The sequence below is a fragment of the Tursiops truncatus genome, chromosome 1, assembly GCF_011762595.2.
Source record: "Tursiops truncatus isolate mTurTru1 chromosome 1, mTurTru1.mat.Y, whole genome shotgun sequence".
In the NCBI taxonomy this organism is placed as follows: Eukaryota; Metazoa; Chordata; class Mammalia; order Artiodactyla; family Delphinidae; genus Tursiops; species Tursiops truncatus.
In genome coordinates, this window is record NC_047034.1 from 175,902,274 (window position 1) to 175,926,504 (window position 24,231).

Here is a 24,231-nt window from a genome sequence, read left to right on the forward strand (position 1 = left end):
CTGCCTCGCTCTCGGCCCCTAGCGGTGGCTCTGGGAAGGGCGCCTCGCAGCCTATCTGCTCCCGCCCCGCCCAAGCCGAGCTCCCCGGGGACCCCAGAGCCAGCTCTGCGCGGAGCACAGTGGGCAGCACCGGCTCCCGGGGTGGGGGTAGGGGGGCGGGGAGGGAGAGAGAGAGAGAGAGAGAAAAAACAGGGACAACGGTACACAACTCTGTATTGTAAGTTACATGCGGCTGTAACCTTGGTGTGCCTTGCAAAATCCAGTGTGGGTTTTTCTAATTCTGTAGTGTCACAAAGTCAGACCACGGATAAATGTTTGATTTCTATCCCCTTAAGCGAATAAGTTGCTCACCCCATTGCCATTGCCAAAGGAATATAGCTATGACCCGAATGTTGGCTAATTTTCTTTTACGTTAAGAGTTAAGTGAAATAGGGGACTTCCCTGGGGGTCCAGTGGTTAAGACTCCACGCTTCCACTGCAGGGGTGCAGGCTCCATCCTTGGCCAGGGAACTAATAAGATCCTGCATACTGTGCTGCGCGGCCAAAAAATTAAAAAAAAAAAAGTAAAGTGAAACCCAACGTTGGATCTTCACTGCTTCCAAACTTTCTTCAGTTACTTTCCTCCTTTGGAGCTTCACTCACACGTTGATGACATGAGTAAGGAACTTCTCTGCTGAGTCGAATAATAGTGTCAAGTACTGGAAGAGTTATTTCCTCAACTTGTGCTATTCATGAGGTAAAGGCTGCAGACACCATACACATTCAAGTTTAATCTGCGTTATTAACATATTCCCCACTCACTTCCTTAAGTAAACAGTCAACAAGGAATTAATTTGTAGATCTGTAGATTTCCTTGGTGTAAATACTCCCATCATGGCCGATTTCAAGCCAGCAATATGAGGAAACTGAACTCAGCATTTGTTACCAAACCAGGTTTGTGTGCCCCACAGGAGCAGCAGGCCAAACACGGAGACACAAGTTTGCAGCAGAGAGTTTGTTGACAAGGTCCTCATGGAAGGAGACAAGAGAACAAATCTCAGGCCCGCGTACCAGAAGGCCAGAGGCTTGAGATATTTATGGGATAAAGAAGTAGGGTGGTCTTAGGTGTGGGGAAAGGTCATCGGAGGCAGGGAAAAGGTGAGGCCGTCAGTGTTCTGCGCAGGCGCAGTTTTAGGGTCGGTGGTCCGAACTAGTTTTAGCTGGTCTGAACTGGGCAGGAGCCAACTCCAAAGTTCACAAAAACAAGCCCCCTGTTACAATAGTGACCCATACGTCAGAAGCGTTATCTATAAGGGTAGTTTAGAAGTCTGGTGATACATTACCTAGGCTATGTGAAGCTTGGAGGAGATGCAGTTAGAGAATGGAAAAACAAACAAATAAGCAGGCTTCATCAGTAAAGGAGGCTGCAAGCAGAGGGGTTTCTAACAGCCGGTTCCCTTATCTGCTGTTCGGTAGGACACACTCAAGGATTTCTGTTAACCCTGTGGGGCACGGTCTCACACAGAGAAGAGATGCTGCACACCCACCAGTCAGACACAATAGGTGGAAATAACGTCAAGAACGTAGATGATAGAAAAATGTGCAATGGACGCACAGGCCCAGCGGCCATGGCTCACGGGCCCAGCTGCTCCGCGGTATGTGGGATCTTCCCAGACCGGGGCACGAACCCGTGTCCCCTGCATCGGCAGGTGGACTCTCAACCACTGCGCCACCAGGGAAGCCCCACTACCTTTGTTTTTAATACAATTTATTTAAGCCCAAATTTATGGAACTTAATTCTTAATAATGGCTGTGTTTGTTTCTGGTTTTCAGTAGTCCTGAAAATTTAGAAATCAACTCTCACTGTAGGAACTGGCCCTAGCACACTGCTGGCCGGGCACATAGTAAACACTTACTGAATCAAAGTTGAAAGAATGCATTGTAAAAAATAAATAAAAAAAGAATGTACTGTGTTGGAATCAGTTGTGAGATGCAGACCTGAGTGCCCAGCTCGCTGAGTTCCAGTGAAGCCCCAGAGCCGGGTGCACGGTGGGTGTTCACTGAATGTTTGTTGAGGATCTGACTCTCAGCAGCATCTCCATGAGTCCTGACAAAGTAGAGGCCCCCCGATTTTTTTAAAGAAATTTGACTTAGATATATGTACAGGTATCCCCTGCTTTTGAAAGTTTGCACTAAGCCACTGCACTTTTATGAAGTTCTACATTAGTATGGCAACGGCTTTTTTCTCGTAAAAATGAAAATTCTCTTTGGATTTCTTTCGGTTAGCAAAAGCAGGTACTAACGCAGGGCTTTTATAAAAGCAAAGTGGTGGAATGTGAACTTTCAGGAAGGGGGAAACCTGTGTATTTTCTAAAGCCTTATCGCAGTCATCAAGAGGAAAATCATATTTTTGGACCTCCGCACACTTCTTTCCCAGTTTAGTGCTGTGTTTATTTTTAACTCACGTTGAGAGCCCCTAGAGGCCTTATCACATCCCAGTCTTTTCCTCTATTCCAGCACCTTCTCACTGCATGTTAAAATCATCTGGCTTTCCTGATGAATGAAACTACCAAAGAAAAGAAGGATGCTCAGAGTTTATTTGTGCTTAATTGGAAGAATATACAGGCACCCTCCCTCTTACTACCTCTCTGGTGGAAGTCAGGGATAAAGGAGAGAGAGACTGCAGGCGAAGAATCACACAGGAGTGCCTTTTGACTCCTGACCCCGCAGCTACCCCACATCTCAGCTGACGCTGAACTGCTGGGGGCTGAGGAGGCAGAGGTTCAACATGCAAAGTTATTAGGGAGTGGTTCGTTGCACAATCTAAGGTTTTTATTCTTCAGAATGATTTATGAAGGGTTCTTGGAAACACTAAACTCTAAGGCATTTAAATTGCCAGTTTATAGAATGAGGCCCTCTAGGACGTTACGTGAAAGAAAACAACTTGCAGACTAGTATGTACAGAACAATCTTATTTTTGTTTTTTTTTTTAAAGAAAAGAGCATATGCATCTATATGGGGATGTGGGATATTTGAAAGGAATAGAAAAAGCTGCGAGGATACATGACAAATACAGTTAAATTCTGAGCAATGGGTTGAAGAGAAGGCAGATAAAGGCACTCAAGTTTTTCACTTTATATATTTCTGTATTCTGCATTTTTTTTTTTTTGGCTATGTTGGTCTTCATTGCTGCACGCGGGCTTTCTCTAGTTGCGGTGAGTGGGGCCTACTCTTCGTTGCAGTGCATGGGCTTTTGTTGCAGAGCATGGGCTCTAGGCGTGCGCGGGCTTCAGTAGTTGTGGCACACGGGCTTCAGTAGTTGTGGCTCGCAGGTTTTAGAGCGCAGGCTCAGTAGTTGTGGCACACGGGCTTAGTTGCTCCGCGGCATGTGTGATCTTCCTGGACCAGGGCTTGAACCCGTGTCTCCTGCATTGGCAGGCGGGTTCTTAACCACTGCGCCACCAGGGAAGCCCTGTATTCTGCATTTTTAAATGAACTCCAGCCCTCGGACCAGGCCTTGGGTTCAGAGCCCAGCCCCTCTCACAAGCTTGGTGACCCTGAGCAAGTCAGAACCCCTCCAAGACTCAGTTCCCTCATTTATAAAGTGGGGATCATAGGACCAGCCTCGCAGAGCAGTTGTGAGGTTTAAATTGCCTCACATAAGTGTTTAAGAAGCAGTAACAATTATTTCCCAGGTAGCGTCTGTGCTTTTTACCTTGCAAGGTATCTCACTTTAAAGCAGCTGCTTCCCAGGCTGAAAGAGCATTATTCCAGTGACACGTGCAGAATACCCTAACCCATTAGGATCTGAAGAGAGAGGTCCAGGGCTGAGGTATTATGTTACAGAAAATGGATGTACACTGACCTTCTGAACAACACAGGTTTGAAGTGCACGGGTCCACTTGCACAAGGAGTTTTCTCAGTACTAAATGCTACAGCACTACACGATACGCGGTGGGTCGAATCTTTGTGTGCCAAACCACACACTTGGAAGGCCCACTATAAATTACACGCAGATTTTCAACTGCGGGAGGGGGAAAGTGGGGATCAGCACCCCTACCCACCCACCTCTTTTTCAAGGGTCAACTGTGATTGGTTGGGACTATTTTCACAGGATGAAGAGCTGGCATGTAAACTGGCCACTAGGTGTCAGCATTGCGCCGAGAAGGCCCTCTTGCCCCTTGGTTAACACTGAGCGCTGACTTGCTCCTGGCTGTGCCCTAGGTGCCCTGCCCTCGGAGGTGGGTGCTGTTACCCCCATTTTACATATGAGGGAAAAGTATCCCAGAGGTGAAAGGACTTTGTCAGAGGTTGAACTGCTAGGAGGTGGTAGAGCCCAGATTTGATTATGAGCAGCCTGGCTTCTGAGTCCACAGTCTTATCCTCTTCTCGTCCCACTGCCCTCACCATAAATAAGGCAAGGACACTGCAGGTTTCCCGAGCCCCTTCCAGCTGCATTAAATAGGGTACCATAAATGTTTAATCATTTATTTTCCCTAAATTTGCACTGTAAAATGCTGATTCAGAACTCCATCTCCATCGGCTGTTATATGTATTCTAGGAGCTCATGAGGTCAGGACTTTCAAATTCTCTCACCACTAAACAAATGGTTCCCAGCATGGTGCTTGGCACATAGTAGGTGTACAGTAAATCTGCCAATGAGTAATGCATCGTACACATTGAGCAGTAAGATAGTCTGATGATTAAGTGCATGGATTCTGGCACCAGATTGCTGGGGCTCAATTTTCAGTTCTGCAGGAGCTATGTGATCTTGGACAAGTTACTTCACATCCTTGGGCTTCATCTGTAAATTGGGGATAATGGTAGTACCTACTTCAGAGGCTGTTGTATTAAATGAGTAAACTTAAAATAGTGCCTGGGGGCTTCCCTGGTGGCGCAGAGGTTGAGAGTCCGCCTGCCGATGCAGGGGACACGGCTTCGTGCCTCGGTCCGGGAAGATCCCACATGCCACGGAGTGGCTAGGCCCGTGAGCCATGGCCGCCAAGCCTGCACGTCCCGAGCCTGTGCTCCGCAATGGGAGAGGCCGCAACATTGAGAGGCCCGTGTACCGCAAAAACAACAACAAAAAAAACAAAAAACAGTGCCTGGGAGCTTCTCTGGTGGCACAGCGGTTAAGAATCCGCCTGCCAAGGCAGGGGACACGGGTTTGATCCCTGGTCCAGGAAGATCCCATGTGCCACGGAGCAGCTAAACCTGTGCACCGCAACTACTGAGCCCACGCGTCTAGAGCCTGTGCCACCACACAGAGAAGCCCGCGCACTGCAACGAAGCGTAGCCCCTGCTTGCTGCAACTAGAGAAAAGCCCACGTGCAGCAAGCAACAAAGACTCAACGCAGCCAAAAAAGAAAAAAATAAAATAAATTAAAAAAAAAAAAGACAGTGCCTGGCACACACTCTGTTAGCTATTATTATATTCTTATATATTCCATAAATACTGTATGAGGCCCTCAGGAAAACCCCCAAATAAGGCCAGAGTTCCCAACTTCCCCATGTAACAAATTGTCCTTTTCCAGGGACGCATACGTGGCAGATTATATTTGGGGGAAAAAAAAATCTCCTGACCCACATGCTCTTCTAGAACTTTGCCACTCTGCCATCAAGAGGTAAAGCCTAATACTCCTTCCCTTGAATTTGGAGAGCTTATGACTCACTTGTAACTGATATAATGTGGCTGAAATAATGTTGTGTAACATCCATGGCTAGGTCTTAAAAGGCAATGTGGTATCCATTTTGTTAGCTGGAACACTCCCCTTTGGAGCCCTGGGCCACCAAGTGAGACGTTTGCCTAGGCTAAGGCCACGTGGTGAGGCCGCCGTGCACCTTTCCAGCTGGTAGCCCTAGCTAAGGTCCCAGCCAGCATCAACCGCCCTATGAATGAAGGAGACAGACACCTCCAAGTGATCCCAGCCATGGAATCACCCCCAACTTTCAACTCTTAGCTGAGGCTCCAAGACATGGTGGAACAGAGACAAGCTGTCGCTCCTGTACCAACTTCCTGACTCTCAGAATTAGGAGAATGATAAAGATGGTGGTTATATCACACCACTGAGTTTGCGGTGGTTTGTTACTGGAACAGCACATCTATTACTAAACAGCGAACGTGTCTGTGCTAACATACATACTAAACATAGTATATACATCCTGACGGTCTCTCTACCCCTCCTAAAAAGATGGCTCCACATGTGCCTCAAAGAAATGTAACACCTGTAAACCCCCTGCCTAAAACCTCTGCTGAGAGGTCCTGTCTGCTCCCTTGCCTGATCCATATGTCTTAACTCCACTGTGTCTCAAATGGAAGCAGAAAGAAAGCAGAAAGATAATAGGCCCACAGTCTCTGCCAAGGGAGGCCCTTTGCTGGAATGGCCACCAGACTGTCCCTGTGGCAGTTAGGCTGGACAGGACCTGGCTGGGGGCAGAACCCGTCCGTGGCCACCTCTATCCACTTTCAGAATTGTTTGACCACCTCCCCTTCAGCACGAAGTAATAGTCAACCTTAAAAAGTATTCACTGTGTGGCAGACATTAATTTTTCAAATAAGTCACGGGATGTAAAGTTCCAAAGGCATGAAATCGTATATATAGTAAAAAAAAAACTCCCTGTCAAGGACCTAGGCAAAGGACGGTTATATTCTTTTAGCGATAAAGGAGCTTCCGTTTATTTTGCCCTGTGCCATAATGGCCTCACCTGGTTGCTCATTAGAAATACAGAATGTGGGGCCCCACCCCAGACCTGCTGACTCAGAATCTGCCTTTTTTTCCCAAGATCCACCTCCTGGCAGGGTGGTGGTGAAGGGGTTATGGTGGTAGTGTATTCAGTTAAGATCTGTCTGTTGTTACTTGAGCACACAGAGGAGCCCTGCCAGGAACTTTTTGAGGGCCGGTTTCCAAAGTGAATTCACCAGTGAGTGCTGAGAAGTAACATTTGGTTTCTAACTCTCAGCAACTCTCTAACTGCTTCAGGGACAGGCACACCTGAAGTGGTAATAATAATAATTACCACTTAAGTAGGTGCTTATTATGTGTCAAGCGTCGGTCTGTTTTTACTAGGTGAATATTCAAAATAACCTTAAGGAGGCAGGTACGATGATTATCCCCATTTTACAAATGAGAAGACTGAGGCCAGATAAGAGTAAATAATTTGCCCAAAGTCATAAGCCTGTACACCCACCCCTTGACTACCTCTCCTCACCCTTCCCTCCAGAGTTAATCATTACCTAACTTTGCTGTTCCTGGTACTATTATTGAGGTCTTTTCTTTCTTTTCTTTTTTTTTTTTAAAGAAAACAAAGAGGAAAATATTTAAGAAGGCTAAATAAAGGAAGGAAATAAACTAATTCAAATGTAATGAAACCGGGTGCACATCGTTCTACCAATGAGGATATGGCTCAGTGTGGATAAGGTGAGAATATTTAAGAATCTGGAGAAGAAGCATAAATATAATTTTTTTCTTTTTTTTAAAATTTTTATTAAATAAAGGCAAAAGGGAATTCAGCTGCATGATACAAAGACTCCAGTTTGATCAAATTCCACAAAAACCTTTCCCACCTATGTGAGAAGAGCTCTGTCTCCCTAACCCACGGGGGACACGGGGGAAACACCGCCTCAGGGAGCTGGCTCTCGAGGTCGCGCACACGCTCAATTTCTGCTCCATCCCAAGAGGCGAGGGCAGAGGATGCGATGGTTCTCACAGATCTACTTTACAAATAAACTCGGGTTGACTCTTCAGAGGAGTCTCTTACGACACTTTATTTTCAAAGATCTGAGAAGAAAGTAGGGCAAAGGGCCATGTAAGCAGTGCTGTGTGGCAAGTGGAATGTACCGGTCTGTGGAGTCGTGGCGCGTTTAACAGAATCTCATCAGGCATTGTATGAAGACGAGGACACGCTGCCACCGTGGCCTGTCCAGTTGGTGTGGATAAACTGTCCTGGCTTGTTCAAGAGTTCATAGGTGTGAGCCCCAAAGTAATCGCGCTGAGCCTAGAAAACAAGAAATGGGTTGGTTATAGGACAGACGCAGGCACATGACCCGAGGTACCACCCAGGTTCATGTTCATCGCCTACTCCAAAAGCTCACCTGGATTAGGTTGGCTGGCAGCATCTTGTGTCTGTATCCATCGTAGAAGGAAAGAGCAGTGGTGAAGCAGGGCATGGGAATGCCTGTCTGGACACCAGTACTGACTGCCCGCCGCCAGGAGTCCTGAGCAAAAAAGTAAAGCCAAAGACTAGTGATTAGCTCAAAGAAAAGACAACAGATTTTCATGCATAAATGAAAAAGCAGACCCCCCAGAGCAAAACTCACTAAGACAGAATTCCCGTACTACCCAGCTCTGGGCTACATACCTGGCAGTTTTCCACAGCTGACTTAAAGAAGTCATCTAGTAGTAGGTTCTGAAGTCCTGGGTTTCGATCAAATGCATCTTTTATCTTTCCTAGGAATACACTGAAATAATCAAGAGGGAAAAAAATCAATGAATCTTAACTAGCGGGCTGAACACCTGGCAGAAAGCAGGGGAAGTAAGTTGGAAGCTGACAGATACCCTCGCGAGGTACGAACGCACCTGTCCCCCCATCCCCACCAGCTCGCTGGACGTGCCGTGAATACAGACAGCCCAGGTCCCGAGAGGTGAGGGCCAAGGGCACAACCATGCTCACAGAACTACTTTAGACGGGGAAGGATGGACACTCGAGTTAGAATAACTGACATGCAGGAAGAAAGTGAGATATGACACCTAAACCTGCCTGGTTGCCAGCGTCCCAGCGAGAGGACTCACTGTACCAGTTCCAGGGAAACCGTCCCCGAGAGCGCCCTAAGACCACAGCGCTCCCGCACGGCAGGTGGCAGGTGCCCCGACCACTCACCTCCTGATGATGCAGCCCCCCCTCCACATCAGGGCAATGCCACCATAGTTGAGGGTCCAGCCAAATTCAGTGGCTGCCTGTCTTAGCAGCATAAAGCCCTGAGCATAAGAGATGATCTTGGAAGCATAGAGGGCCTAAAGGAGGGCACAAAGACTCATCAGAACTGCGGCTGGCCCACAGCTGCCTAATCCCCGCCCCGCCCGCCACACACACCCCCTCCCCGCCCCCGCCCCCGCCCCCCCCCCCCCCCCCCCCCCCCCGCCACTGCAGTGCAGCTCTAACGAGGACACGGTTTAGGAAAGGCTGCATATCAGATCAATGGGCAAGGCTGGACAGACCCCACGTCCTCCCCGTGGCCTCGGGGTGTTCTCCCCGCCAGTCCCATCCCGCTGCCACTGCGGGGCGGCACCCCACCTTTCGAATGTCCTCCAGGAATGATTTCTTATCTCCTTCGAACTGGACCTTTTGAGGCCCCTTCAGCTTTTGGCTGGCTTGAATCCTCTCGTCCTTCAGAGATGATAAGCATCGAGCAAAGACCGCTTCTCCTACGTGGGGGGAGGGGGAGATAACAAGTCACCACAACTCACAGGCAGAACCCGAGGAGGAGCGCACACGAGCCAGAGAAGATGAGGGAAAAGAGCAATGCAGCACGATTTCCAGTTTTACCACGAGCGCAAAGTCTCAACCTTCGGCCGCAAAGCTAACCTGCATCAGAAAGAACTTTCATAAAAAGCTCTAACGGTTAATTTGAAAATGAAAACTCCAAGTCAGTCTCCAACATGAATACACATATTCAACCTCAAAGATCACCATGAACTTCAAAGGGGAATTTTAAGGGGAAAAAACGAAGAGCAAAACCACTATCATTAAGAATTACTCCGTGTTGGTCCTCCAGTAAAATTTCAGTTTCATTTGCGAGGACTTTAATTTATAAATGGTCACCAAAGACTTCATTTCTTTTCTTTTGAAGCACTAATACTCATCACTTTGAAACGAGTACACTGAGACTTCTCCCTTCAAAAAACTCCATTTTCTAATTCTTACAGTTTAGTTTTTGCTATGTCCATGGTCACCATTACAGTTTCACAATTTTACTTCATTTGAATAAAAAATATTTCAATATTTTTGGGGGGTGGGGGCTGTGCTGCGCAGCATGTGGGATCTTAGTTCCCCGACCAGGGCTTGGACCCTCATCTCTGTACTGGAAGGCGGATTCCTAACCACTGGACCGCCAGGGAAGTCCCCAATATGGTATTTTAATATTAAGATATTAGTATCTTAAAAATTATCACTTATACATGCTTGCCCAGTTGACACTTTATATAATTAGAATAAATTAACCATTTTTTCCCCCAACAGACAGAATGAAGTAAAACCTTTGGGAACTAACAGAGGACTTTATTTCTGAGGAAAGGGTTCTGGCCATAAACTTGAGAGCAGGTATCTCCCTGTCCTTGTCCTTGCCCGGCTCTCTGGGCGCCTGCAGTGCACACACAGGATGACTTAGCATTCTTAGGCGGAAGCTTCAGAAGACAAAAAGCAGGAAGAGGCGAGTGTGGCGTAACCCTCCGGGGGTTACCTAAAGATTAGCTGGAAGACTCATTTCCCCGTCAGTTCAACAAACAAGAATGGCACGCAGCCAGGGAGGAAGCCTGACTTCAGCTGGAAGGTAGGGTACAAAGTCTCCGAAGGTAGGGTACAAAGTCTCCGAAACAAGAGAGTAGGATTCTTTTTGAGGCAGTGATGAATAAACTGCTCCCAGTTACTGTCCCCTTGGGCCCCCGCCCAGGGTAGCGCTCAGATTAGCTAAAAAGCAGTCAACTTCCTTCTCTGTAGAGCTGGACTAAGCAAACTGCTTCCCTCCTTACTGTGCCTGCAACTACCCAGTCCACTGTAAACACAGTCAGGCATAATTAACAGGAAACCAAAGGCAGGAGGAGACTAGAGAGGGAAAGGCAACCTATGTCTGGAAGAGTCAACAAGAAAACTTGTTTTATTACTGCAGGGGGAACCATTCTGCCAGGAGCAAAGATCAGCCTTCATTAAGCAGACCAGGAGCCTCCATTCTCCTTTTCCAATCTTGACAGAATGTATCTATTTTATTCTTAAAGAACCATCACGTAGTTTTGTTAATCCCTTTATTATTTTTGTTTTATTTCTGCTTTTTATTATTTCCTTCTCTCTACAACTTTTTGAGTTCGATGCTTAGCTCATTAAGACAAGATAAAAAACATAGATGGGAAGGATATACACTCACTTCAGGACAGTAGTTTTCTTCTAAAAGAAAAAGGGGAAGGAACTTAGGAAAAGAATATTAAAGGACTGGAAATGCTTAGGTAATATTTTATTCCTCAAATATCTGAGGAAAAAACCTCAGCAAAATAGTAATAAATGTTGAGTACATAAACTTTTATTATTCTGTGAACTTTTGTATGAAAAATTCCATTACAGTTAGCTTCCCTATTAGAAAGATCTTAGGTCATTGACTATAATTTAATCCCTAATGTTAAAACGATCCCCAAAGTCAAACTGGCTAAGACAGGTAGTAACTTCTGAATTTATCTCAAAGCTCACATGCTTGACAGAAGGATTGTAAAGAAGAGATTCAACAGCAGCTCCAGCCTCTCTCACACCGTCAACTTATTCAAGGGCAGAAAGAGCAGACCACACTCAGAAAGCCGACTAGGGTTGAAGAGATTCTCTGAGAGATCTGGTAACTCTTAGTTGCCAGAAAGACACCAGGGTCAAAACAGTGAGATGAAAAGGTTCAATCCAAAGCTGAGTGTTACCGATGAGGGTGACGGGGACGCCGTACTCCAGGGCAGAGATGGCGGTCCACTTCCCGGTGCCCTTCTGCCCCGCGCTGTCCCTGATCTTTGGCAGCAGGTGTTCGCCATCAGTATCTTGGAACCTGAGAATATTGGCTGTGATCTCAATCAGGAATGAGTCCAGCTCTGTCTTATTCCATTCCTCAAAGGCCTGTGCGCAGGATATGAAAGAAAACAATGTGGGAGAACCTAGGATTATACCGGAGATGCTCCCTTAACTGATTCATCCCTTTCCCATGTAAATATTGACCGATGCTCACAACCTGCTCAACCCCTGAGGCTACCAGGCTCCTCTGCAGGACACCCGAACACTTCTGCCACCAGCTGAGTTTTATGCTAACCAACAGTCAGCTGCTTCTGATTTCAACCTGTTCATGCTGATTTTCTGGTCACCAGGCCAGTGCTTTCCTCAGAGCCAGGTGTCCCCTCACCTCGCTTGGGTTTTCGTACAGTCACTTTCCTTGATCACCCGATCTAGAGCAGCCTCTTCCTCCCGTTTACTTTTCTCTATAATAGTGATCACGAACAGGTTTTATATATTTAGTCATTACTGTCTATCTTTCCAAGGTCCATGAGGGCAGGGACTTTGTTTCTTCCACTAATATATCCCCAACATAGAACAGTGCCCGGCACTCATATTATATAAACCAATTAAATATGAACACAAAAAGAAAAGCAATGTTTCTATGAAAACTAAGTCAAACTGTTTTGGAAAGAACAATAAAGGCAAGTTAGTGAAACAAAATAAGTGGGGATGATGCAATTTTTTTTTTTTTGGCCACACCGCATGGCTTGTGGGATCTTAGTTCCCCAACCAGGGGTTGAACCCAGGCCCTTGGCAGTGAGAGTGCAGAGTCCTAACCACTGGACCACCAGGGAATTCCCAACACAAATTTTAAAATTAGGAGGGAAAAGAATGTAAAAAATCTGGAAGGATTCTGCACTGTGTGCCTCGAAAGTGTCTTTAAATCATGTTCCACTTGAAATAACTGAAACTACAAACTCTAGATGATAAGAAAGTTGATTAGAATGCTAATCAGCAGAGCCACACTTAAAAGAAGGACCTGGCTCTCCATGAAATGATGGGGGATTGAACGCACCTTCCTATATTTTCAGTTAAAATAAATGTTTGCCTAGTTAATGATGCTGAAGTATTTACAGAAAACAGTACAAATGTCTGCAGTTTACTGTGAAGTGTATTTTTTAAAAAAGATAAAACTAATAGACGAATGGACGATATTCGACAAAGCAAGCAGAGTAAAATGTTAATGGTAGAATCTAGGTTGTGTGTATGTAACTGATCACTGTCCAATTCTTTCAATTTTGTTGTATGTTTGAACATTTTCATAATAACATGTTGGGGGAAATGCTTATGTTTCCCAACTTTGACTACCTTTTTTTGAATAGCTGTCTAACAGCCAGTCCCACCTGGATCAGAAAAGCGAGCTTCTGCTGCACCTCCCACATGGGACCAACGGAGGATCAAACGAGACCAGGCAATTAAGTGACACAGGCCTGACACAGTCAGGGTCCCTGAGTGGGAGAGAGGATTACAACAAGAGTCTCTGGGAACTTCTGGCTTAGTGACTGGCTATCAGATTTTATGGTCCTGTTACTGAGAGCTTCCCTTAGATTAGGCTGAGTCCATCCAGGCCACCAGAATGACCAAGGGAAAAAGAATGAGGAAGGACTTATCGTCACCAGCAAAGCCTTCTCACCTGAGCAGCGCTTCCCCCGCCCAGGGCCCAGGACTCACCTTTGCCATCTCCTTGTGCTCCATGCCCAGGACGTCTTTCATCAGGTGGTAGGCCTCGCAGATGAGCTGCATGTCTCCGTACTCTATCCCGTTGTGCACCATCTTCACAAAGTGTCCTGCCCCCTCGTCCCCCACCTGTTAGAGCCACAAGCGCCAAGAGGCCTTCAGGGAGCCAGGAAACACACCAGAGAAGTCCACATCCAGTTCTTTGGCAAGGCTCCCTCCCCATACAAAAAAATAACAAATACGAACAAATATTTACAGTATTTTCAAAAGAAGAATCATCATATAACAACTCAACACAAGCTTCAATCCAGCACGATGCTATTGTAAACTAACTCCAAATTCATTCCTTTAAAGGTTTTTCAAAATCCCCAAATTCACTGTGAAGTACCCACAGGTCTTTAGCCTACATTTTCCATTCTTTCTCATTGTTATTAAAAGTAACTCCCCACTCCCCAGCCCCCTCCCACAAGTAAAAGGAGTCTTCTTTTCCCTGGTTATTTTTCTAGCAACCGCAGGTGAAAAGAAGCTAATTAAGTCACTTGTACTTTAAACAATATATAAATGTACTGTAGTTGTAATGGCCACCGAGAGATAAAATGACCTCAGATGCAAGGTCTGCCCTTGTAAGCCCAGAAATGTGTTCTTGCCAGGGTCCCACAACTGACAAGGTACTGATTTCTAATAAAGCTGGCAAGATGTATAAAATCAGAATACCAGTCTGTAAATTGATGACGAGAAATTTAACTATGTATCTTAATGGTTACAAGTGTCAGTCTGATCAACACATCCTGTCCCTGTGGACAAGCTACTTGGGAAGCCAGATTATCTGAAAACTGGTTGGAGGGCAAGGAGTCAGAACAAGGAGAGTTCTGCAGTCAGACACTCCCGTCACCATGACAGGGATATGCCTGCCGGTGGACCAGTGCTGGCAGCACTGCTGGGGTGGATGCTGTCACACTGCCACCCTGACATAGAGACTTCCTCTATCTATGTTTCCATTGCTGGCCTACCCTTTCTGGTTTTTTTTTTTTTTTAATTTATTTTGGCTGTGTTGGCTCCTCGTTGCTGTGCGTGGGCTTTCTCTAGTTGCGGTGAGCGGGGGCTACTCTTCGTTGTGGTGCGTGGGCTTCTCATTGCGGTGGCTTCTCTTGCTGCGGAGCACGGGCTCTAGGCGCGCGGGCTTCAGTAGTTGTGGCTCGCGAGCTCTAGAGCGCAGGCTCAGTAGCTGTGGCACACAGGCTTAGCTGCTCTGCGCCATGTGGGATCTTCCCGGGCCAGGGCTCGAACCCATGTCCCCTGCATTGGCAGGCAGACTCCTAACCACCGTGCCACCAAGGAAGTCCCCCCTTTCTGATTTTGACACTTTCTTTGGCCATGAAGTAACATGGCCAATAATACCTTGCTTCACCCCTTCCTTCCTGTAACTTCAAAACTGAGCTAAGGGGTGCCTGCTTTTAGTATCTATACCAGTTTTTTCTTTTCAGTAACCTAAGAGTAAGGTCAACAGGAGTTGATCAAGATACACAGGCAAGTACTGTTAATTTCCTCATGATTTATGTCCTAAATGTATCTAAAAAGAAGTTACTGTCACTGTACTTTTTTTTTTTTTTTTACTGCAGCAGTGTATTGTTAAGGAACAAAAGCTCCCTTCCCAATCCTTCACACTAGTGAGAAAGTTACTCAGTCTTCTAAATCACAGCACCAGCGTCTCTCAGCGCTAAGCAGGTTCTGACTGAACTCAGTGACCACTGGTTAAAATGTAAGGAGCGGCTTAGTCACCAGGCACTGTGAGGCCTGGGGGGAGGACTCCCCTCATCCCCCATGGGCCCAAGTCCTCATTTCTTCTCTACCTTTTATCTCATATAAAGCAAAACTAACATCATAAAAATGGCACGTAGAATAAAATTCAAGGGGCTCAGGAGCTAAAGAGAACTTGGAGGTCATCCAGTCCAACCCCCATATTTGACAGGTGAGAAAACTGAAGCCCATGGAAGAAAATGACTTGCCTAATGTCACACTGCTAGTCAATGGAGAGCCAGAAAGACAACTCAGGTCTCCCCTGCCTAGTGTTGTTTTTTTCATCCATGGGATGGACTAAGGCTGTAACAAGGGATAAAATTTATTTTACCAGCAACACAAAATATACGGAGGGAAAGAATTTGCCTCGGCCTCCTTCACATTCAGTGAGGGCAAAGAGCTGCAGCTTACTCTGTTCTAAGCACAGAATACCTACCCCAGGGAGCAAACTCCACTTTTGATTCTGACATTCTCTCTCTCTCTTTTCTTTTCCTCCCCTACCCCCTTGACATTCTTTCTTTCTTGTTCTTTTTGGTTTTTTTGGCCACGCCATGCGGCTTGGGGGATCTTAGTTCCTCAAGCAGGGATTGAACCCAGGCCACGGCAGTGAGAGTGCAGAGTCCTAACCACTGGACCACCAGGCAACTCCCTTGACATCCTCTCTTTAGCCATGAAGTAACATGACGAAGAAAATCTTACTTCACCTCATCCTTCCTGTTCCTCTTTTTCTTTTTCTTTTTTTTTTGCGGTACGCGGGACTCTCACCGTTGTGGCCTCTCCCGTTGCGGAGCACAGGCTCCGGACGCGCAGGCTCAGTGGCCATGGCTCACGGGCCCAGCCGCTCCGCGGCACGTGGGATCTTGCCAGACCGGGGCACGAACCCGCGTCCCCTGAATCGGCAGGCGGACTCTCAACCACTGCACCACCAGGGAAGCCCTTCCTGTTCCTTTTTTAAGGAATCCATATTTTAGATGAACTGACAAGGGCTGCTTTTAATACCAACCTCCAGTTAAGATACAAGGACATGTACAACTGATGCATTTTCGGCATTGTCTGTGCTAGCGACGTAAACATTGAGGAGCTTATGTCACAAAGCAAACCGCTGGGACCATGGTGATCCTTGCTCTGCCCCTGGTCATGTCAGTGCCCGTGGCGCCAACTGGCTTCAGGGGGGCCCACAACGTACCCAGTCACAGCAGGGTTCTCCAGTCCCCACTTTTGCGGCGATGCCCTGGAAGATGGCCTTGATGTGGGGCCTGTAGGAAGGAAGTGGGTGGTTCAGCTGCTGACAAGGGGCCTGGGTCTCCACGAAATTCTCAAGGACTCCCCCCCGCCCCCCAATTGTTTCCTTTCTAGCGGTCGGTGGAAGTGCCCACAAAAAAGTAATGAATAAGCTAAGTCCTCAAGGTAAATCAGTCAGCGGCTGCGGACTATCTGATTCGAGACAGGAGACAAAAAGGCTGGGTGAGAGGGTCAGCAAAGCCCCAGAAGACATTTCTATCGCACTATCAGAAGAAGCTGTGATTCCAAGCCATTCCTGTAGCGACTGCTTCTATCAGTCTGGATGTATGTTATCAAGCACAGCAGGATTCTGGACAGAAAGAACCATGCAACGTTTCCAAGAGCTACATTCCTTATCATCCAGAGAAAAAGCAACTGTTGTTCATTCCTTCCCCGCCTCCCCTAGGCGCACAGAGTAACTCCTGACGCTGTTCCCTACTGTTCTCCTCACTTTTGACCAATAAAGCCTTCTTCACAAAAGGGTTTTGGTAAAGACACAAAACTTGACAGGGCTGCAAAGTGCACGCTCAGGAGGAGGGGCTGGGGCAGCTCCATCTTAAGCTTTTAGAGCTTCCCTGAACTTTGACTGATTGTTTCAGGTAAAAGTACCACTTCTGCTTCTAACAGGTCAGTGTGAGAAAATGTACTAATGAGAACTAGAGCACCTCTGTATGGCAGACTTCTTCATGGGTATTGTCTGCATTTGTAACAGCCCACTTAGCGGTACCCCAAAATAAATATTTTTAAGTTTCTGAGAAGCAGGAAGGCCTTTATTTCTAGACTTTAACATACTGAAGAGAATCCCCAGACTTAATCATTAGGGAGGTAATTAAAAGACTAATCTTCCCCAGTCAACCCCTCACCTTTGGGGATTAGGTTTGATCACTCCTTACTTTAATGCCTAATATAAGTCTAGAATATTCGGAAACCAAACTCACTCGGAAAAGCGCGTTGCCTTCCCACGTCTCCCTCACAAGGATCCTTCCTTTTCTATTTCTTTCTCTTCTGCTCCATCTCTCTATCATCCTCTATCTGGCTTTCTCTCTTCCTGCAGTCTCAACAGCGGTGTTTCCTTCAGTCTACATTATGTATAATTAATCACTTGCATCTTTTCATTTTAATCCTCTATCCCGCTCATCACCCACAGCCTATGCCTTATACAGCCCTCCTGCTACATCATCACCAAAGCATCCCCCCTTCTGCGGCCAACCCTTCCTCTTATACACAACACAGTGAGCAGTGTAAAATTCGTTTCTTCCCCAGTCAAATAAAAATTTTCCACCTCATTCCCTGGGACGAAAGAGGCCCTGTCTGACTTTGCCATTACTCACAATGATTAAATACACCGTATATGAGTTGAAGAGGCAGACCTTACTCCTAAGTCCAGACAGTGCACAGGACATTATCTGAGCTGCCTCATTAAAGCCTCTGAACCCTTGAAGCCTATTTAGAACTTCCATTATTGGTACTAGAGGAAATAACAGAAGAAAAAAGGAAAGGAGGAACAGGCACACGCGTTATGTCAAAGCAAAAAAATGTATACATAAAAGAAATATTTCCAGCATCTCCCATCTCCAACACTCAGACTGCACAGAGGAGATTGGGTGGCAGAACTGCTCACAGCTCACCCGTTCTCTCACCTTGCGTCCCTGTGTCGACGCAAGGGTGGTGCCTTTGGTACTCACCAAGCCTCTTTGTTTCCTCCTGGCATAAGTGATGGGCCATACCGGGCCCCATCCTCTCCACCACTAACTCCACTCCCCACAAACAAGATTCCCTTGGCCTTGAGGTCTCGACACCGTCTCTACATGAGAGAAAAAGAATTTCGTCATGCTTCCCTAAAATCAGTTTCTCCCACTGAATGAGAAGAGGTACAAGACAGGTATGGAGATCCCACATTTGACTTAAATGACCCAAGGATCCACTAATAACCTGGTCATTCAGGAAATTTAATCCCCTTTCTGACTTACTAATCCCCTCTGTTTGGGAATTAAAAAAAAAAAATCCATGGAAGTTTAATATGGCTACCCTGTCCTCAAAGGGAAATAATAAAGCTAAACACACATTCTCATTTTACAGGAAATGACCTTGTACACGAGACCATCAGCACAGTGGTGCTCACCCACACTGCACACTGATGTATCACGGAGTGGCTGGACAGGAAGGGAAGATTAAGCATAAACACCCAGCCTGCTGTATCCAAGCAGCAGTCATTCTTTTCAGTTACGTGTGTGACTAATGAGCATCGCATCCATCAGGTATGTCTTAATGGCCAATCCCAAAAGAGCACCACAGAAAGACGTCTACTCTTCTGTCACATGTGCAATGCTGGTACTTTTTTCTAGAATGTTCTCAGAACCTGGAAGAATGTGGACTGAAAAATGCTTACCGTGGTATCCCTATATTCAGAATTTCCTCCATCGATGATGATGTCACCAGTGTCCAACAAGGGTACCTGTAACCAGACACCAGCATTAAGGCGGACCAAAAAAATAAAAGACAAAAATAAACATACCTTGACCAATTAAAGCAAACAAGAATTTATCCCAAATAAACCCTGTCTGAAAGTATACATATATTATTTAATCTTCAACAATCCTCTCTGGGGCTAGAGCTAGACCCTATTTAAAAGCTCAGGGCTAGCAAACCCAGTCAGAACTCTCCACAACCGAAATAATCCTTTTTAACTAAGATTTTTACAACGAACAAAACCTACTTGGAAAATTTTGTGTTTCCAATGTGTACCACCTGCCTGATATTTATTCCCAGATTGGATTAGCTCTAAAAGACCTATAAAATCTCTGCCTAGAACAGAGTAGGGGTCCAGTAAATATCAAATGGTTTTGTGTATGAATCAACAATTTGATCACCACCACTTGGAGATGGCAGCAAGAGACCAAGCCTTGAACAAGAGTATCTTCCTACGCCACACCAGTCAGGCTGGCTTTATTACTGTATTCATTATTCAGTCTCCCCCAACAAGGCTCCAGGTAACATTACTTAATACTGTCCTATGCTGAAGAGTACTCTACCATTTTTCAGTCCATTCTGTCTGTAGCTGACCATAGGCAGCTTGGCATCTTACTACACAAAGTCTGGTGTGTCCTTTATCAGAACGTTCTTCCTTTCTAGGTCTTTTTTTTTTAACGGTAGCATACTGGTTACAAATTCCTCTCCCTGTAGAAACAACCCCACTGGTAACATTACTCCTCTGGGAAAGAAATGTTCATCCCTTTCCTTTGTTTATTGTTACAACACTTCTCACAACAAAACATTTCTTCCAAATGGCTAATGCCTTGGTTTTTTCAGAGCTGATACTGTAGAACTGTTTTTCAGTATCGATGGGGTTGGCCAAAAAGTTCTTTCAATTAATGAATACGTTGTTTAATAAAGTTCTTGGTGAAGATGAAAAATGTCTTTGCAGGGCACTGGCAATGAGGTTGTTTCCGTTTACTGATGGTGAGGGCAATCCTCCTGGTATTCCCCCAGAGGTATGTTGAGGAAAGGGGCCCTAGAGGCGTCCCCCCAGAAGCTTACAGCAACAGCGCTTTGACCAGGAGGTGCCGGGCACGCTCCCTGGGGAAAAGGCAGCTGTCCCTTCGGCCCCTCCTCTCCCACAGACACCCCAGTGGAGGAGTGGCCATCAGGCCTCCGGTGAGAACAAGCTGGGGAGAGTACAGATGGCGGTGACCACGAACAAATGGGTCCACTATCCCCTGGCCCTGAGGTGGCAGAAAGCCTAAATAAGGGGTCAGACTACAATGTGTCAAAGAACCAAGATCAGCACCTCTGTGACACAAACGCCCCCTCAGCTGATGATCAGGGACCAGAACTGCACAGAGGCAGCCACCTACCACAGCACGGCCAGCACCACCCAGGTGCCTACTTTCTTCTTCCAAAAAAAGATACATTTGCTAGGACTCCCTAGGGGGATCTCTTGTCATTTATATTAAATGATACAGCAATTTGAGAATTGTTGCTTTATAGGAATACTGAGAAAAATGAAATCTATTTCTAAATTTGGACAGTAAGGGTTAATAGTGACTAGCACTACACATTCATAATACACAATCAAAACTGTAAGTTTTTTTTTTTGAATATCAAAGATAGAGCTCACTGAGATTACTACTGTTTCTATTCTGGTTGATAATGAATTCATGGACGTGTCTCTTGCTGTCCTCAGAATTTTATATACTAACAATTACTACCACTTGAGGGTATGTTTTTACTTAATTGGTGCCAGTCAAGTTAACCAACACTGAGACTTTTAAGCAACATTTTGTCAGAACTGAGCAGATCATACCCAAAAATTGAAAAGGGACAAAATTTCTTAAGCAAAAAGAAGTGAGGGACTCCTCGGGGGATCCAGTGGTTAAGAATCCGCCTTCCAATGCAGGGGATGTGGGTTCGATCCCTGGTCGGAGAGCTAAGATCCCACATACTGCGAGGCAACTAAGCCTGCACGCTCTATAGCCTGCGCGCCAGAATGGGAGAGACCCGACGCGGCCAAAAAAAAAAAAAAGAAGTGAAATAGCTAAAGGAAGGGAACGAGAGACGTTCTGTCACACGAGTAGCAGCGGGGAGAGAGCTGGCCTCACCAGTTTTTCAATGAAATCATCGACGGCCTGACCAGCCTTCACAAGCAGAATGATCCGCCGAGGCTTCTTCAGCTTGGAGACCATCTCCTCCAAGGAGTGAGCACCAACCACCTTGGTGCCCTTCGCCTCATTGGCCAAGAACTCGTCAACTTTGGAGACTGTCCTATTAAAAGCACAGACCTAGAAGGACAAAAGGCCTGATCAGGAGATCTGGGACATACAAGACCTTCAGACTGAGGACCAAGTGACAATGGAATGTCTATGCAGCCCAAGGTTTTGGGGAGGTAGGACCCTGATTCTACCTTTTCCCCACTCAAGTGCTGACTGATCACCATAAAGTTAATTTTAATAGGATGAAAAGGCAAAGAACTGAATATAGGCAAATGTCAACTGCCCAAAACTTATCAGGCTGGATAAGAGTCTGTCGCTATTTGGTTAGGACTCAAATCTGGGAACAAGCTAGTTCCAGACTGTTATCTTCTGTCACTGATAATCCTGTATCTAAGCCAGTTTAGTATTCACACCCGAACGTTTCACCAGATCCCATTAGGCAATAAAGTCAGAAATCTATACTCCCAGCGGGACCTCTCCTTCTTAGGATACCGACAGGTTTATTCAAGGCTGCAGAACTGACGGAACCTGCAGATACATTTAGCAGGACTCTCCTTCCTCAGAGAGCTGTGGAGCTGCCCCTCCCACACCCACATGCAAAGTGGTGCTTCTCAATCTCTTGCAAAAACGTCCTAAGCAGCAACAGGGCACATATAAAGAGAACCATGTTCCACGTTATATGGGTTCTTCGGAATCAGAACGGTCACCAGCACTCAGACTAAGGCAACAAGAATCCGTAAGGGAAGAGTGTGCCCCTCCTAACTTACCACAAAGCCGTGGTCGTTCATGTTCAAAATTAAGTTCTGGCCCATGACAGCCAGTCCAATCAGCGCAATATCCGCTCTAAAAGACGGGGAAAGGAACAAAGGAAACCGTCAGCTTCACTTAATTCATTCCAAGTCAGAAACCCTGAGCTTTCTAGCTTTTGCTGTGATTGATAACACGTCTTAACTTTCCTCTAACCCCCTCCTCCCTTTTGCACTTTAGACCCCGGGCTTGCAGCCTTCCGTGAAACTCGAGGCGGGCCAGCCCGCTCTGCCACTTAACGGGTCCTCATGTTCTCGTGGGCCAACCAAGAGGGGGCCCGCAGGAGGGGGTCCACGGCACTAAGCCTCTTCTGCGCTCTATCCGAGCTGCTGACGACTCGTTCCAGGCCTCCCGTCTCCCACAGCCGGACCGTCCAGCAGCCCAGGCTTCCCGCGGCCACGCCTGTCCCCTCCCCTCGCGCCCTTCCTAGGAACCAGATCCGCCTGCGCCGCCGCGAGGGGCAGAGGGGCTGGGTCCGAGAAAAGGCGAGGCCGCGGGGCTGGCTCGGGGTCTGGCGGCTCCCTGGAGGGCCGGGGCTCCAGGCGCCACGAGGCCGGGCTCAGAAGACCCCCGGGGCGAGGCGACGTCTGGGGCGACTCCGGCCTCCGCGTCGGCCCTCGGAAAGTTCCCCGGCCGCCCGCGGGCGGCCACTCACTGGGCCATGGCGGCGGCGGCGGCGGCAGACCAGGCTGGACCGAGGAGAACCGGCGAACAGCGAGCCGCAGCGCGGACTACCGGGACTGAATTTTTCTCCGGCTCGCCTCCCGAGGCCCAGGCCGCGGCTTTCCAGCGCCGGCCAATCGCAAGGAAGGGGCGGAGCCACGCGGCCACGCCATTGGTCCGCCCCGGCGCCTGTTAGACCACCCGAGGCAAATGGGCCCGCCCACCCCTAGGGCTGGCTCAGGAGAGCGCCGAGCACATCGATGCCATCTCCCCAGAGAGCGCGGGGGCGTGGCGCAGGCGCGGGAAGAGGGGAAAGGCGGCGGGGGCCGGGCTCTGGCTCGGGGCAAAGGGCGCGTAGGGCCTGGGCTGTTCTCCGCGGCTCGGTGCGGAAGGGTGGTGGCTCACGTCGGGCCGCGCTTTCTAATGTAGCGGGCACTTGACCGCCTGTTGTCCAAGGGTCCATCACTCTTTCCTCCCGTCGCTGCGGTGCACTCTGGGGTTGACGCGTGAAATTGACCCACCCGGTAAGGGTCCGAGGTGTATTCTTGTCCGTGGTCACGTGTGATGGGTGCCAGGAAATGTTGCTCCTCACCACGACCTTGTGTGGGACACCTTTTTCCAGGTGGAGAAACAGGCGCAGAGAGAGCAGGCGGGGAATGTCCTTGCTGGGGGCGATGGGGCCCGGCTTTGGAGGTCGTGTCACTGAACCCCTTCCCGTACAGCTGAGGAACCAGAGGCGCCGTGCTGGTGAATGGCGGTCCAGGGCATTAAATACGCATCTCCCACGTGCACGGTCCACAGTGCACGAGGCATCTTAACTCTCAGCCCTGAACCCTGCCGCCTCCAGTGCAGATGCTTGTGAACAAAGCTTAGCTCCTCCAGTGCGTTTTAGGCTTTTTGCTTTTGTGAATGCTTCATGTCACCTAACAGTGCCTTGCACATAGTAAGTGCTCAACACATGTTACATTACTAGAGTCACTGCAGCTAGTTAATGGCTAGTTAGTGGCCCAGTTGTGACTGATTCAAGGCCAAAGCTATTTCCATTACACCAATTGCACAGGTTACTTTGTAACATAGGTTTTAACAGATTCCGTTATAACTTCCATGTAAGCAAATGTCCCACTATAGCCGGGTTTTTTGTGTGTTAATTAAATCACAATATTTTTTAAGTGCAATTGTGGAATCTTACTCTGAAATTTAAAAGCGATGTCACAGTCCACTTTATCTAGTATGTAAGTATTCTACATTAGGGTTTCTCCACTAGAGACATTCTTTATGCAATTTGTTCTTTTCCTTGAGTTGCTTCCACATTTGCCTGTTTTGCACCAGCCAGACCTTACACTCCTGAGGGTATAGTTTTTCTTTTCTTTTTTATACTCCCATTGCCTGGCCCGACACTCATGAGCTGTGGATGACTCACTGCACAGATACCCGGGGCGGGGGGGTGGGCAAGCTTAGCACAGAACTTCCTCCTGTGGGCAAGGGAGGTCCCTGCCCCATGGGTTCCGTCCTTCACTTCTCTTGCGTC

At 47.3% G+C, this 24,231-nt stretch overlaps 1 protein-coding gene and 1 long non-coding RNA gene across 3 annotated transcripts; one reads left to right on the forward strand and one right to left on the reverse strand.

The window, feature by feature from the left end:
- Window positions 1-43: 43 nt before the first annotated feature.
- On the forward strand, window positions 44-20,384 carry LOC117308817 (uncharacterized). Of its 2 annotated transcripts, XR_012328093.1 has the most exons (4): window positions 44-736; window positions 7,279-7,397; window positions 18,604-18,782; window positions 18,870-20,383. It is a non-coding gene; the product is annotated as an uncharacterized lncRNA (long non-coding RNA). The 2 variants fall into 2 exon arrangements; XR_012328092.1 differs by having other exon boundaries at window positions 18,604-20,384.
- Window positions 7,436-22,838, reverse strand: PGD (phosphogluconate dehydrogenase). Its single transcript, XM_019930901.3, has 13 exons — window positions 22,696-22,838; window positions 22,001-22,076; window positions 21,123-21,302; window positions 18,914-18,979; window positions 18,210-18,328; window positions 16,430-16,499; window positions 13,441-13,575; window positions 11,646-11,835; window positions 9,271-9,401; window positions 8,857-8,990; window positions 8,338-8,437; window positions 8,072-8,194; window positions 7,436-7,974 (listed from the first exon to the last, which is right to left on the reverse strand). Exons 1-13 carry the CDS (start codon window positions 22,701-22,703, stop codon window positions 7,855-7,857), a joined length of 1,452 nt encoding a protein of 483 aa, XP_019786460.1. The 5' UTR covers window positions 22,704-22,838; the 3' UTR covers window positions 7,436-7,854.
- Window positions 22,839-24,231: the final 1,393 nt, after the last annotated feature.